At 53.3% G+C, this 13,523-nt stretch overlaps 4 protein-coding genes across 4 annotated transcripts; all 4 read left to right on the top strand.

Annotated features, from left to right (window-relative positions):
• Window positions 1-150: 150 nt before the first annotated feature.
• On the top strand, window positions 151-447 carry LOC309888480 (feather beta keratin-like; the record flags this gene model as incomplete). Its single annotated transcript, XM_082780803.1, has 1 exon — window positions 151-447. The coding sequence occupies one exon, from the start codon at window positions 151-153 to the stop codon at window positions 445-447; it is 297 nt and encodes a 98-aa protein (XP_082636929.1).
• Window positions 448-4,182: 3,735 nt separating this feature from the next.
• Window positions 4,183-4,479, top strand: LOC309888475 (feather beta keratin-like; the record flags this gene model as incomplete). The annotated part of the gene is made up of 1 exon (XM_082780798.1): window positions 4,183-4,479. One exon carries the CDS (start codon window positions 4,183-4,185, stop codon window positions 4,477-4,479), a length of 297 nt encoding a protein of 98 aa, XP_082636924.1.
• A 3,735-nt stretch (window positions 4,480-8,214) lies between these two features.
• LOC309888477 (feather beta keratin) lies at window positions 8,215-8,511 on the top strand (the record flags this gene model as incomplete). Its single annotated transcript, XM_082780800.1, has 1 exon — window positions 8,215-8,511. The coding sequence occupies one exon, from the start codon at window positions 8,215-8,217 to the stop codon at window positions 8,509-8,511; it is 297 nt and encodes a 98-aa protein (XP_082636926.1).
• Window positions 8,512-12,023: 3,512 nt separating this feature from the next.
• Window positions 12,024-12,320, top strand: LOC309888479 (feather beta keratin-like; the record flags this gene model as incomplete). Its single annotated transcript, XM_082780802.1, has 1 exon — window positions 12,024-12,320. One exon carries the CDS (start codon window positions 12,024-12,026, stop codon window positions 12,318-12,320), a length of 297 nt encoding a protein of 98 aa, XP_082636928.1.
• Window positions 12,321-13,523: the final 1,203 nt, after the last annotated feature.

The raw sequence follows: 13,523 nt of genomic DNA on the forward strand, positions 1-13,523 counted from the left end.
GGCCCTGGGACTTCTCTCTGTCCTTGTCGACTGTGTCCCTGTTCCCCAGACTGTGCCTTCTGTCTTGGCCAGCAGGCTGTCAGGCTGCTGCTGACATGCTGCGTGTGCTTTGCCTGCCCCCTCTCCCAGGTTCGCCTCCATCCCGCAGCCATGTCCTGCTACGATCTGTGCCGTCCCTGTGGGCCAACCCCGCTTGCCAACAGCTGCAACGAGCCCTGTGTCCGGCAGTGCCAGGACTCCCGTGTGGTGATCCAGCCCTCTCCCGTGGTGGTGACCCTGCCCGGCCCCATCCTCAGCTCCTTCCCCCAGAACACCGCTGTGGGATCCACCACCTCAGCTGCCGTTGGCAGCATCCTGAGTGAGGAGGGAGTGCCCATCTCCTCCGGGGGCTTTGGCCTCTCTGGCTTTGGTGGCCGCTACAGTGGCAGGAGGTGCCTGCCCTGCTAAAGCCCACGAGGATGTCCAGTGAGCGCATCGACCAGGAAGCCCGAAGCCAGGTGCCGGACTGAGGACGGAGCTGCTGGCCAGAGTTTCCAGATGGGCTGAACACCCTCGTGGCCTCCTGCAGAGCAGAGAGGGAAGCCAGGGTGCCAGCCTACGCTGTCTGGAAACACGGCCAGCAGACATCTTCTTCTTCTCCCACTTTCTTCTCTGCATCACGAGTCCTTGTTATCTCCTGCTGTTCTGCGTCATGAGTTCATCTGGAAGCAAGTCAAGAGCATCCTCTTTGTTCTTCCTCTGGCCATGTAAGGGAGGAAGAAGTGCTTCCCGTTGTGGTGAAGGGGGGTCTGACTGACAGCTGTCCTTGTGGCAGCGTGGGCTGGATCCTTTCCTCCATGTGCTGCTTTGATTCCTTCTTCAGACTCATTAAAGTTTTTGCTTCCAAGTAATCTGAGTCTCCTTATGTTCCTTTTCTATTGGGATGTTCCGTGAAGATGTACAGGGAGAAATGTGATGTCTTGGAGTGGAAAAACATGGGTGGATATGGTCCTAATATGGATCTCCTTCATGCCTGTAAGAGATGAGTACCCTTAAGGAATTTGGTCTTTGTAGGAGTGACTGAGAGGTGTGGTATTGGCAAGGTCTTAGAAGGATGTCCAGGAGCTCCCGCTCTCTAATTGTCGTATCACCAACAACCAAGGTTTGATCCTGTCTCCCCGTTGATGAAGCAAACCTTTGAATTGCTGGAAGGTATGTTTGTGCAGGCCAATGCCCAACTGGATGAAGCGCTGATGGTATATTAGCACTCTAAACATTTTGTATTGCCCATCCCTCCTCCAAGCACACCTGCCAAAGCCACAAAGAGGAGGGAGTCCCAAAGAAGTCAAAGGGATAGGTGGCATCCAGGACAGCTTTTAGAGGGTGATGTGAGGCCCCTTTAGATCTTGGCAGGACGCAGATAAATTCAGCCTTGGTGTGTATAATGGCGGCGGAATGCAAATGGCGATGCAAAGATTGTTTTCTCTCCTCCGAAAGGGCTTATGCAGAATCTTTCACTTGTCCTGAAAACACTGCAGAGGACAGGAATAGCGCAGGACAAGTATCATCTTCCCCATTGGAGCATTCCTGTGGTGAAAAGTGTTATGTCTTTCAGGGTACTACGTGTGCATCCCTGTGTCCTGAAGCCAAGTGGGTCTGGAGAAACCCTGCAGGACCCCTCCAAAAATCCCATTCTGATGCTGTGCAGGCTAGGCTGTGCCTGGGTTGGTCCCAAGCCAATGATTGCTTTGTCCCTCCACCCTGGCCTCAAGCTGGGGAGACCGAGGTTGTGGTAGACCAACAGCTCTGTTCTCAGTCCCTCCTTCCCACACGCTTGTCCTCCGCAGGCAGTGCTGTGCTCCTGCCGCTCTGATCCTGCCTCAGGCAGAGTTAGGGGCACGTCTGGTGCCCTTGCTCATCTGGCTGCCCTTGTGAGGACTCCCAGAGCATGCGTGCTGCTGAGCCGGGTGGGTGGGGTGTCCTGGGGAAATCCTACCAAATATGTGCTTGTGCCTGCTGTGCAGGCAGAATGATGTGTATCAATTACTCAGCATGTGCTTTTGTTATTGAAGCTCTTGTAGTGGCTTTATGTGACAAGGTTTTGGTAGCAGTGGCCCACAGGGGTGGCTTCTGCGAGAAGAATCTAGAAGATGCCCCATTTTAGGTAAGGGCCCACTGCTGGCCAGAGTAGATCCAATAAGCAACGCTGTTTGCACCTCTCTGTGAGCATAATTAAGAAAGGGACACACACACACGCAAAAAAAGGTGGTGCTACACAGCATCTGGGGGAGTGAGTCGTGAGAAAGAGCCTTGCAGGCGCCATGGTCAGTGAAGAAGGAGGGGGAGAGGTGCTCCAGGTGCTGGAGCCCAAGTTCCCTTACGGCCTATGGTGTGGACCATGGCGAAGAAGGCTGTCCCTCTGCAGCCCATGGAGTACCACGGTGGAGCAGGGTTCCATGCTGCAGCCCGTGGAGGAGGCCACGGTGGAGCAGGTGGACCTGCACTGAAGGAGGCTGTGGGCTGTGGAGGACCCCTGCCGGACCCAGATCCTGGGCCAGACCTGTGGCCTGTGGAGAGGAGCCTATGTAAGAGCAGGTGACCTGGCAGGAGCTGTTGCCTGTGGGGGACTCATTTTGGAGCAGTTTGCTCCTGATGGATTGACCCTGTGGTACGGACCCATATCTGGAGCAGTTCTTGAAGAGCTGCTGCCTGTGGGAAGTCCACGCACAATCAGTTCAGGAAGGACTGCATCCTGTGGGAGGGACCCCAACGTGCAGGTTACGAGAGTGACTGTGAAGGAGCGGCAGAGACAAATGGTATAGACTGACCACAACACCCGATCCCCCATTCCCCTGGGCCGCTCGAGGGGAGGAGGTTGAAGAGGGCAGATGGGAGGAAAGCATGTTTGGTTTCTTTTCTTTGTTTCTCACTCCTCTAGCTTGTTAGTAATAGGCAATAAATAGTAATAGGCAATAAATCTTACTATCTCCCTATGTTGAGGCTCTTTTGCCCATCACAATAATTATTGAGCGATCTCCCTGTCGTTATCTCAAACCTTGAGCCCTTTTTATCCTATTTTCTCCACCTCTCCCTTTGAGGAGGGGGAGTGAGGGAGCGGTTGTTGTGGAGCTCGGCCGCCCACCCAAGTAAAACAACCACAGCTCTCCAACAGAAACTCTTGGGAGGGCAGCAGCCTTCATTCCCAATTCTTGGAGTTAAGAGGTGTAAAGCAGGAAGGTACAAAGGGGAGAAGTACGATTACAAAAGAAGAGCCAGGCACATTTCTCCCAAGAGAATTGTTAATCTGAGGGAGTCTAAAACCAAGATTAGAGGTGCCCTGCCTAGAAATACAATGACTAAAAGAACCTGAGTAAGCACTGCGTTAAGGAGGGAGATTGATAATGCTGACCCTCACACCTGGAAGTCCATCCTGAAACTTCAAGGCTAGGGAGGAGATGTACACCAGAAATCAGGGTGAGTGTTGGAGCAAGGCTCCAGGGAGTAAGAGGCTCCCATTCCCTAAAGAGGTAGGACAATCCGCATCATTGTCTTCATCATCTCTTTGTGCTGATGTGTATTTTTGCCCGGAAACATTCTGGCCTCTAATCCTGTGACTTGAAAGAAGCCAGCGTGGCAGAATGGCTATGACATGAGCAAGGAAATGAAAAGGGAGCATTGCAGGGAACAAATAAATGCCAGAGATTCTTAAATTGTAATATTTTGCATGTGAGATGAGCTTGCTAGTAAAAACACTACTTGTGCAAATGGTGCCTCTGGGCCTGGGGCAGTCTGGAACAGTATAAAAACTCATTCAACAGCAAGCTGCCTCATCCACTTCTCTTGCCGTCTCCTCCTTGGTGAACAAGGTGAGCTGTAGGAGCCTTCTGCGTACTCCCCTCTTGCTCTTCTCCCCTTGGCCTTCTGGCCTCCACCGAGGCTTTGCCTCTGTGTAGGTTTGGTGTGGGCCTTGCTCCTTGACTCTGCTCCCTCTGTTGCTGTTCTGCTTGTCACTGAGGGGGAAGGTGGGAGGAGGTCTTGGACTGTCTTTGCAGGGGCCCTGGGACTTCTCTCTGTCCTTGTCGACTGTGTCCCTGTTCCCCAGACTGTGCCTTCTGTCTTGGCCAGCAGGCTGTCAGGCTGCTGCTGACATGCTGCGTGTGCTTTGCCTGCCCCCTCTCCCAGGTTCGCCTCCATCCCGCAGCCATGTCCTGCTACGATCTGTGCCGTCCCTGTGGGCCAACCCCGCTTGCCAACAGCTGCAACGAGCCCTGTGTCCGGCAGTGCCAGGACTCCCGTGTGGTGATCCAGCCCTCTCCCGTGGTGGTGACCCTGCCCGGCCCCATCCTCAGCTCCTTCCCCCAGAACACCGCTGTGGGATCCACCACCTCAGCTGCCGTTGGCAGCATCCTGAGTGAGGAGGGAGTGCCCATCTCCTCCGGGGGCTTTGGCCTCTCTGGCTTTGGTGGCCGCTACAGTGGCAGGAGGTGCCTGCCCTGCTAAAGCCCACGAGGATGTCCAGTGAGCGCATCGACCAGGAAGCCCGAAGCCAGGTGCCGGACTGAGGACGGAGCTGCTGGCCAGAGTTTCCAGATGGGCTGAACACCCTCGTGGCCTCCTGCAGAGCAGAGAGGGAAGCCAGGGTGCCAGCCTACGCTGTCTGGAAACACGGCCAGCAGACATCTTCTTCTTCTCCCACTTTCTTCTCTGCATCACGAGTCCTTGTTATCTCCTGCTGTTCTGCGTCATGAGTTCATCTGGAAGCAAGTCAAGAGCATCCTCTTTGTTCTTCCTCTGGCCATGTAAGGGAGGAAGAAGTGCTTCCCGTTGTGGTGAAGGGGGGTCTGACTGACAGCTGTCCTTGTGGCAGCGTGGGCTGGATCCTTTCCTCCATGTGCTGCTTTGATTCCTTCTTCAGACTCATTAAAGTTTTTGCTTCCAAGTAATCTGAGTCTCCTTATGTTCCTTTTCTATTGGGATGTTCCGTGAAGATGTACAGGGAGAAATGTGATGTCTTGGAGTGGAAAAACATGGGTGGATATGGTCCTAATATGGATCTCCTTCATGCCTGTAAGAGATGAGTACCCTTAAGGAATTTGGTCTTTGTAGGAGTGACTGAGAGGTGTGGTATTGGCAAGGTCTTAGAAGGATGTCCAGGAGCTCCCGCTCTCTAATTGTCGTATCACCAACAACCAAGGTTTGATCCTGTCTCCCCGTTGATGAAGCAAACCTTTGAATTGCTGGAAGGTATGTTTGTGCAGGCCAATGCCCAACTGGATGAAGCGCTGATGGTATATTAGCACTCTAAACATTTTGTATTGCCCATCCCTCCTCCAAGCACACCTGCCAAAGCCACAAAGAGGAGGGAGTCCCAAAGAAGTCAAAGGGATAGGTGGCATCCAGGACAGCTTTTAGAGGGTGATGTGAGGCCCCTTTAGATCTTGGCAGGACGCAGATAAATTCAGCCTTGGTGTGTATAATGGCGGCGGAATGCAAATGGCGATGCAAAGATTGTTTTCTCTCCTCCGAAAGGGCTTATGCAGAATCTTTCACTTGTCCTGAAAACACTGCAGAGGACAGGAATAGCGCAGGACAAGTATCATCTTCCCCACTGGAGCATTCCTGTGGTGAAAAGTGTTATGTCTTTCAGGGTACTACGTGTGCATCCCTGTGTCCTGAAGCCAAGTGGGTCTGGAGAAACCCTGCAGGACCCCTCCAAAAATCCCATTCTGATGCTGTGCAGGCTAGGCTGTGCCTGGGTTGGTCCCAAGCCAATGATTGCTTTGTCCCTCCACCCTGGCCTCAAGCTGGGGAGACCGAGGTTGTGGTAGACCAACAGCTCTGTTCTCAGTCCCTCCTTCCCACACGCTTGTCCTCCGCAGGCAGTGCTGTGCTCCTGCCGCTCTGATCCTGCCTCAGGCAGAGTTAGGGGCACGTCTGGTGCCCTTGCTCATCTGGCTGCCCTTGTGAGGACTCCCAGAGCATGCGTGCTGCTGAGCCGGGTGGGTGGGGTGTCCTGGGGAAATCCTACCAAATATGTGCTTGTGCCTGCTGTGCAGGCAGAATGATGTGTATCAATTACTCAGCATGTGCTTTTGTTATTGAAGCTCTTGTAGTGGCTTTATGTGACAAGGTTTTGGTAGCAGTGGCCCACAGGGGTGGCTTCTGCAAGAAGAATCTAGAAGATGCCCCATTTTAGGTAAGGGCCCACTGCTGGCCAGAGTAGATCCAATAAGCAACGCTGTTTGCACCTCTCTGTGAGCATAATTAAGAAAGGGACACACACACACGCAAAAAAAGGTGGTGCTACACAGCATCTGGGGGAGTGAGTCGTGAGAAAGAGCCTTGCAGGCGCCATGGTCAGTGAAGAAGGAGGGGGAGAGGTGCTCCAGGTGCTGGAGCCCAAGTTCCCTTACGGCCTATGGTGTGGACCATGGCGAAGAAGGCTGTCCCTCTGCAGCCCATGGAGTACCACGGTGGAGCAGGGTTCCATGCTGCAGCCCGTGGAGGAGGCCACGGTGGAGCAGGTGGACCTGCACTGAAGGAGGCTGTGGGCTGTGGAGGACCCCTGCCGGACCCAGATCCTGGGCCAGACCTGTGGCCTGTGGAGAGGAGGCTATGTAAGAGCAGGTGACCTGGCAGGAGCTGTTGCCTGTGGGGGACTCATTTTGGAGCAGTTTGCTCCTGATGGATTGACCCTGTGGTACGGACCCATATCTGGAGCAGTTCTTGAAGAGCTGCTGCCTGTGGGAAGTCCACGCACAATCAGTTCAGGAAGGACTGCATCCTGTGGGAGGGACCCCAACGTGCAGGTTACGAGAGTGACTGTGAAGGAGCGGCAGAGACAAATGGTATAGACTGACCACAACACCCGATCCCCCATTCCCCTGGGCCGCTCGAGGGGAGGAGGTTGAAGAGGGCAGATGGGAGGAAAGCATGTTTGGTTTCTTTTCTTTGTTTCTCACTCCTCTAGCTTGTTAGTAATAGGCAATAAATAGTAATAGGCAATAAATCTTACTATCTCCCTATGTTGAGGCTCTTTTGCCCATCACAATAATTATTGAGCGATCTCCCTGTCGTTATCTCAAACCTTGAGCCCTTTTTATCCTATTTTCTCCACCTCTCCCTTTGAGGAGGGGGAGTGAGGGAGCGGTTGTTGTGGAGCTCGGCCGCCCACCCAAGTAAAACAACCACAGCTCTCCAACAGAAACTCTTGGGAGGGCAGCAGCCTTCATTCCCAATTCTTGGAGTTAAGAGGTGTAAAGCAGGAAGGTACAAAGGGGAGAAGTACGATTACAAAAGAAGAGCCAGGCACATTTCTCCCAAGAGAATTGTTAATCTGAGGGAGTCTAAAACCAAGATTAGAGGTGCCCTGCCTAGAAATACAATGACTAAAAGAACCTGAGTAAGCACTGCGTTAAGGAGGGAGATTGATAATGCTGACCCTCACACCTGGAAGTCCATCCTGAAACTTCAAGGCTAGGGAGGAGATGTACACCAGAAATCAGGGTGAGTGTTGGAGCAAGGCTCCAGGGAGTAAGAGGCTCCCATTCCCTAAAGAGGTAGGACAATCCGCATCATTGTCTTCATCATCTCTTTGTGCTGATGTGTATTTTTGCCCGGAAACATTCTGGCCTCTAATCCTGTGACTTGAAAGAAGCCAGCGTGGCAGAATGGCTATGACATGAGCAAGGAAATGAAAAGGGAGCATTGCAGGGAACAAATAAATGCCAGAGATTCTTAAATTGTAATATTTTGCATGTGAGATGAGCTTGCTAGTAAAAACACTACTTGTGCAAATGGTGCCTCTGGGCCTGGGGCAGTCTGGAACAGTATAAAAACTCATTCAACAGCAAGCTGCCTCATCCACTTCTCTTGCCGTCTCCTCCTTGGTGAACAAGGTGAGCTGTAGGAGCCTTCTGCGTACTCCCCTCTTGCTCTTCTCCCCTTGGCCTTCTGGCCTCCACCGAGGCTCTGCCTCTGTGTAGGTTTGGTGTGGGCCTTGCTCCTTGACTCTGCTCCCTCTGTTGCTGTTCTGCTTGTCACTGAGGGGGAAGGTGGGAGGAGGTCTTGGACTGTCTTTGCAGGGGCCCTGGGACTTCTCTCTGTCCTTGTCGACTGTGTCCCTGTTCCCCAGACTGTGCCTTCTGTCTTGGCCAGCAGGCTGTCAGGCTGCTGCTGACATGCTGCGTGTGGTTTCCCTGCCTCCTCTCCCAGGTTCGCCTCCATCCCGCAGCCATGTCCTGCTACGATCTGTGCCGTCCCTGTGGGCCAACCCCGCTTGCCAACAGCTGCAACGAGCCCTGTGTCCGGCAGTGCCAGGACTCCCGTGTGGTGATTGAACCATCTCCCGTGGTGGTGACCCTGCCCGGCCCCATCCTCAGCTCTTTCCCCCAGAACACCGCTGTAGGATCCACCACCTCAGCTGCCGTTGGCAGCATCCTGAGTGAGGAGGGAGTGCCCATCTCCTCCGGGGGCTTTGGCCTCTCTGGCTTTGGTGGCCGCTACAGTGGCAGAAGGTGCCTGCCCTGCTAAAGCCCACGAGGATGTCCAGTGAGCGCATCGACCAGGAAGCCCGAAGCCAGGTGCCGGACTGAGGACGGAGCTGCTGGCCAGAGTTTCCAGATGGGCTGAGCACCCTCGTGGCCTCCTGCAGAGCAGAGAGGGAAGCCAGGGTGCCAGCCTGCACTGTCTGGAAACACAGCCAGCAGACAGCTTCTTCTTCTTGTGCTTTCTTCTCTTCATCATGAGTCCTTGTTGTCTCCTGCTGTCCTGTGCCATGAGTTCATCTGGAAGCAAGTCAAGAGCATCATCTTTGTTCTTCCTCTCACCATGTGAGGGGGGAAGAAGTGCTTCCCATTGTGGTGAAGGGGGTCTGACTGGCAGCTGTCCTTGTGGCAGCCTGGACTGGATTTCTTCGACCACGAGCTGCTTTGATTGCTTCTTGAGACTCATTAAAGTTTATGCTGCATTGTAATCTGTGTCTCCTCATGATACTTCCCTTTTGAGATTCTCAGCCACGCTCTCTAGAGGGAACTGGGATAACGTAGAATCTAAAGTTGTGGTTAGCCCCCACATCCTCTGTGTGCCTACAGTCCTGTTTCTGAAGCACTGAACCAGTCCCGCAGGGCTGCGCAGGTGCTGCTTGTATGTTTGCCAGACAATTCTGCAGCATTCAAGTGAGGGATTTTGGCGAGTCCCTGTCTCACCCTTGCCTACGAGAGCAAGGAGAGGAAGAAACCCTCCTGGATGAAGCTGTTGTGCCTTCCTGACCTTCTGCCCCAAAATGCAAGAGAGCCAACATCAGGGAGGGAAGCAACATGGCTTGAGAGTGGCTGTTTGGTCCAACTACACCGCGCTCTGGTGATTGCTCCTGCCACAGGGGAAACAAGGGAAAACAAGCTCCATAGCCCTTCTTCCCTTATGCTCTAGTCCTCCACAGGAGATGCTTTTGTCTGTGTCACCCACTCCTGCTTGAGGCAGAGTGAGGGGCACCTCTCATGCTATCCCCTGTGCTGGGGAAATCCTATGATGCCTTACACCACAGCTAAAGGCCTGCATTCTCTGACCAACCACTGGTATGAGGCAAAGCCCTCAGCCTTGCTGTGCAGGAAGACTCTCAGGAAACATGCTCCTTGTCAACATTCCTGAGCCACCTCGAGCTGACAGCAGGAGCAAAGTGCAGTGAAAAGCTGATACCAGGGAGGGAAGGCAACAACTGCAGCAGGCAATCAGGGAGCGCAGGGTGCTGCAAGGCATTGCAGCTTTTTTGGGCAGACCCTGAGGTGCGAGACATGTTTTTCCTTGGAAAATTAATTGAAGCTTCCTTCCTTTCTTCTTTTGGGGTAGATGCAGCTGGTGTCCTATGTCCCAAGTGCACAGGAGATTTCTTCCTCATGCATATGAGTTGTCTGAGTGCAGCAGAGGCCCAATGGCCCTCATCAGGCTCACCTGGAGCCTCCCACCACACCCTCTTCCCATTGACCCTGGTGCTATAGTTAAGTTTTGTCCTGAGCCTTTGGCCCCCCCTTCAGATCCGGGTCATCAGTGTGGGTTGCCTGCTCTGTTGCAGATTTGCTTTTGCCTGCCCCTGGGTTGCCTTGGTAGGGCTAAAGTTGCCCAGTGGTTTCCCAGCTTTCCCTTGGGTCTGTCTGTGTTACTTTTTCTGGGCCTGGTCAGCAGTCTTTGGGCCCCGTGTTGACCCTGGTTGCTGTCACTGGACCTGACCCTGAAGTGTGGACTGTCTTGTCATCAGTCCTATGTCACCTGACCACCGAGCTAGACGCCTGGCTGAATCTGCCTTCCATCTCCTCATCTTCCTTGGTCAGGTGCTGTACAACGAGGGCCATTGCTGGTATAGCTGATGCCCTGTTGGCTGTGTGGCCTTGCTTGGCTCCTGGCTCCCATTGTGTAGGCAGCAGGTGGCTCGTACTGAGCTGTGACAGCACTCTTTGGGATAGATGTTTACTGTCATCATCAGGGTAGTACTGTGCACCTTCAAAGCTTTCCTCATCTTCCTAAATGAGGAATTTGGTCGGGCCTCTGTGATTTGACAGTTGCCTTTGTCTGCTGTCGTCCCAGCCTCATTGGGAAGGCGTTTTGTCCAGCCCTTGGGAAGACGGCCTGGCTGAGGGGCCTGAGCTGTGTATGCCTAGTATTCCTTGCTGGGCAGTCGTGCCCCCAAGAAACATGCTGCTGGTATGGCTTGGTGTCACCCCTTGGCACACGTCCCCAGGGAGGTGCTGATACCTGCTGCTGCCCAGGCTGCCCTCAACGGCACTCTCAGACCTCCCTGGTTTTTGGGCAGGGTTCTGTGTTGCACGGAAATATGGTCACATGTTTGCTGGTGTGTACTGTTCTGTCGGTATGTGGGGTCAAAGCAGAATCTGAGGCGTGGAGATGGGGAAGGAGGAAAGGAGCTGTGTTTGTTGTCCAGTATGGGGCTTTGTCTGCAGGAGACATCCCGGTTTAACAGGAGTGGGCAGCAGGAGCGAGTAGTAGAGAGAGAGCCATGTCCGTGTTTCTGAAAGAGGCCTGCTGTGGTGACAGGGGACCTCTAGTTGCTGGGGACAGAGGGGAGAGGAAAACCAGTCAGGCTTTTGTCACCTGAGAGCAAGGCTTGATCCCACAGAAGGGCTGAGGCTTGATGGCAGAGCAGCCATACTTGGAAATCTGGTGCCTAAGGCAGCCTGAGCAGGTTGATAGGTAAAGCAAAGGCTGTACCTGCTCTTTGCTGATGAGCCTGGCTGGCAGTCTGACCTTTAAGGGTGGGTTTGCATGGAAATGAGTACCCATGCATTTAGGACAAAGCCTGAAGGAAGCTGCAGGAGGGTGAGAGGCTGGCACCACTTGACAATTTGGCCATCTCCTTCTTTTTGCCTTCATCTTCTTCCTGTGCTTTTGTGTCACTTCCCCAGAAGCATTTTGGCCTGTAATCCCGTCACTTGAAAGGAGCCTGTGTGATGGAATGGGCATGTCCTGACCAGGAAAATGAAAAGGGGTCACTGCAGGGAACATAAGTCACCCATCTCTTCCATTGCGGTGTTTTGCATGCAAGATGAGTTTCCGGTATACACATTACATGCGCAAAAGGCACCTCTGGGCCTGGGGCAGTCTGGACTGGTATAAAAGCCTGTCCAACAGCAGGCTCCATCATCCTCTGCTCTTGCCTTCTCCTCCTTGGCGAACAAGGTGAGCTGCAAGTGCCTTCTCCTCACTCCCCTCATTCTCTTCTTCTCCCCTTGGCCTTCTGGCCTCGACCAAGTCTTTGCCTCCATGTAGCTCTTTGTGTGGTCCTTGCTCCTTGACGCTGCTCCCTCCATCACTGTTCTGCTTGCCAGTGAGGGGAGAGGTGAGAGGAGGTCTTGGACTGTCTTTGCAGGGGCCCTTGGGGACCTTGGCTCACAAGCCCCTCCCTGTCCTCATGTACCGTGTCCCTGCTCCCCAGACTATGCCTTCTGTCTTGGCCAGCAAACTGTCAGGCTGCTGCTGACATGCTGCGTGTGTTTCCCTGCCCTCTCTCCCAGGTGCGCCTCCATCCCGCAGCCATGTCCTGCTACGATCTGTGCCGTCCCTGTGGGCCAACCCCGCTTGCCAACAGCTGCAACGAGCCCTGTGTCCGGCAGTGCCAGGACTCCCGTGTGGTGATCCAGCCCTCTCCCGTGGTGGTGACCCTGCCCGGCCCCATCCTCAGCTCCTTCCCCCAGAACACCGCTGTGGGATCCACCACCTCAGCTGCCGTTGGCAGCATCCTGAGTGAGGAGGGAGTGCCCATCTCCTCCGGGGGCTTTGGCCTCTCTGGCTTTGGTGGCCGCTACAGTGGCAGAAGGTGCCTGCCCTGCTAAATGTCCAGTGAGTGCATCGACCAGGAAGCTCGAAGCCAGGTGCCGGACTGAGGACGGAGCTGCTGGCCAGAGTTTCCAGATGGGCTGAGCACCCTCGTGGCCTCCTGCAGAGCAGAGAGGGAAGCCAGGGTGCCAGCCTGCGCTGTCTGGAAACACGGCCAGCAGACAGCTTCTTCTCCAGTTTTCTTGTCTGCATCCTGAGCCCTTTTTGTCTCCTGCTGTCCTGTGCCATGGATTCATCTGGAAGCAAGTCAAGAGTGTCCTGTTTTTTCTTCATTTCCTCTTCTGATGGAGGAAGACCTGCATGCTTTTCCGGTGAAGTGTGATCTGTCTAGCAGCTGTCCTTGTGGCAGCCTGGTCTGGATCCTTTCCTCCATGTGCTGCTTTGATTCCTTCTTCAGACTCATTAAAGTTTTTGCTTCAAATTAATCTGAGTCTCCTTATGTTTCTTTTCTATTGGGATGTTCAGTGAATCTCTTCAGTGAGAAATGTGATGTCTTGGATTGGAATAGCTTGAGAGGATATGGTCCTAATGTGGATCTCCTTTGTTCCTGTAGGAGATGAGTACCCTTAAAGAATTTGGTCTTTATAAGAGTGTAAGAGAGATGGTAGTAAGTCATATTGGCAAAGTGTGAAGTCTTAGAAGTGTGTCCGGGAACTCCCTCTCATTGAAATATCACCAACAGGAAGGATTACCAACACTTCCTATTCTTCTGTGTAAGGCAGGAAATTATGAATGGGCGAAGCATGATTAAAAAAGAAAAGCCACGCACCTTTCTCCCAAGACCATATTTAATATGAGGGAGAGTCCAAAACCCAAGTCTAGAGGTGTCCTGCTTAGAAAGGTGATGCATAAGTGGATCGGAGTGACCATAATGTTTATGGGTTACACTAACGTTGATGACACCAAGACGAGTGGTACAGTTGATATCCCTGTTGGGAATGGATTTTAGCAGAAGTCACCCTGCCAGATGTGAGAACTGGGGCCATGTGAACTTCATGGAGTTCAGCAAGGGCACGTGCAAGTTCCTGCATCTGATTTGAGGAGATCCCCCATGTCAGTACAGGCTGGCTGTGGGCATGTAGATGTGGTGCTTTGGTACATGGTTTAGTGGTAGCCTTGGCAGTGCTAGGCTAAGAGTTGCACTTGATGATCTTAGAGGTCTTTTCCAACCTAAATGACTCTATGATTCTGTGAATTGA

This window comes from Aythya marila, assembly GCF_965140915.1.
Source record: "Aythya marila genome assembly, chromosome: 29".
Lineage (NCBI taxonomy): Eukaryota > Metazoa > Chordata > Aves > Anseriformes > Anatidae > Aythya > Aythya marila.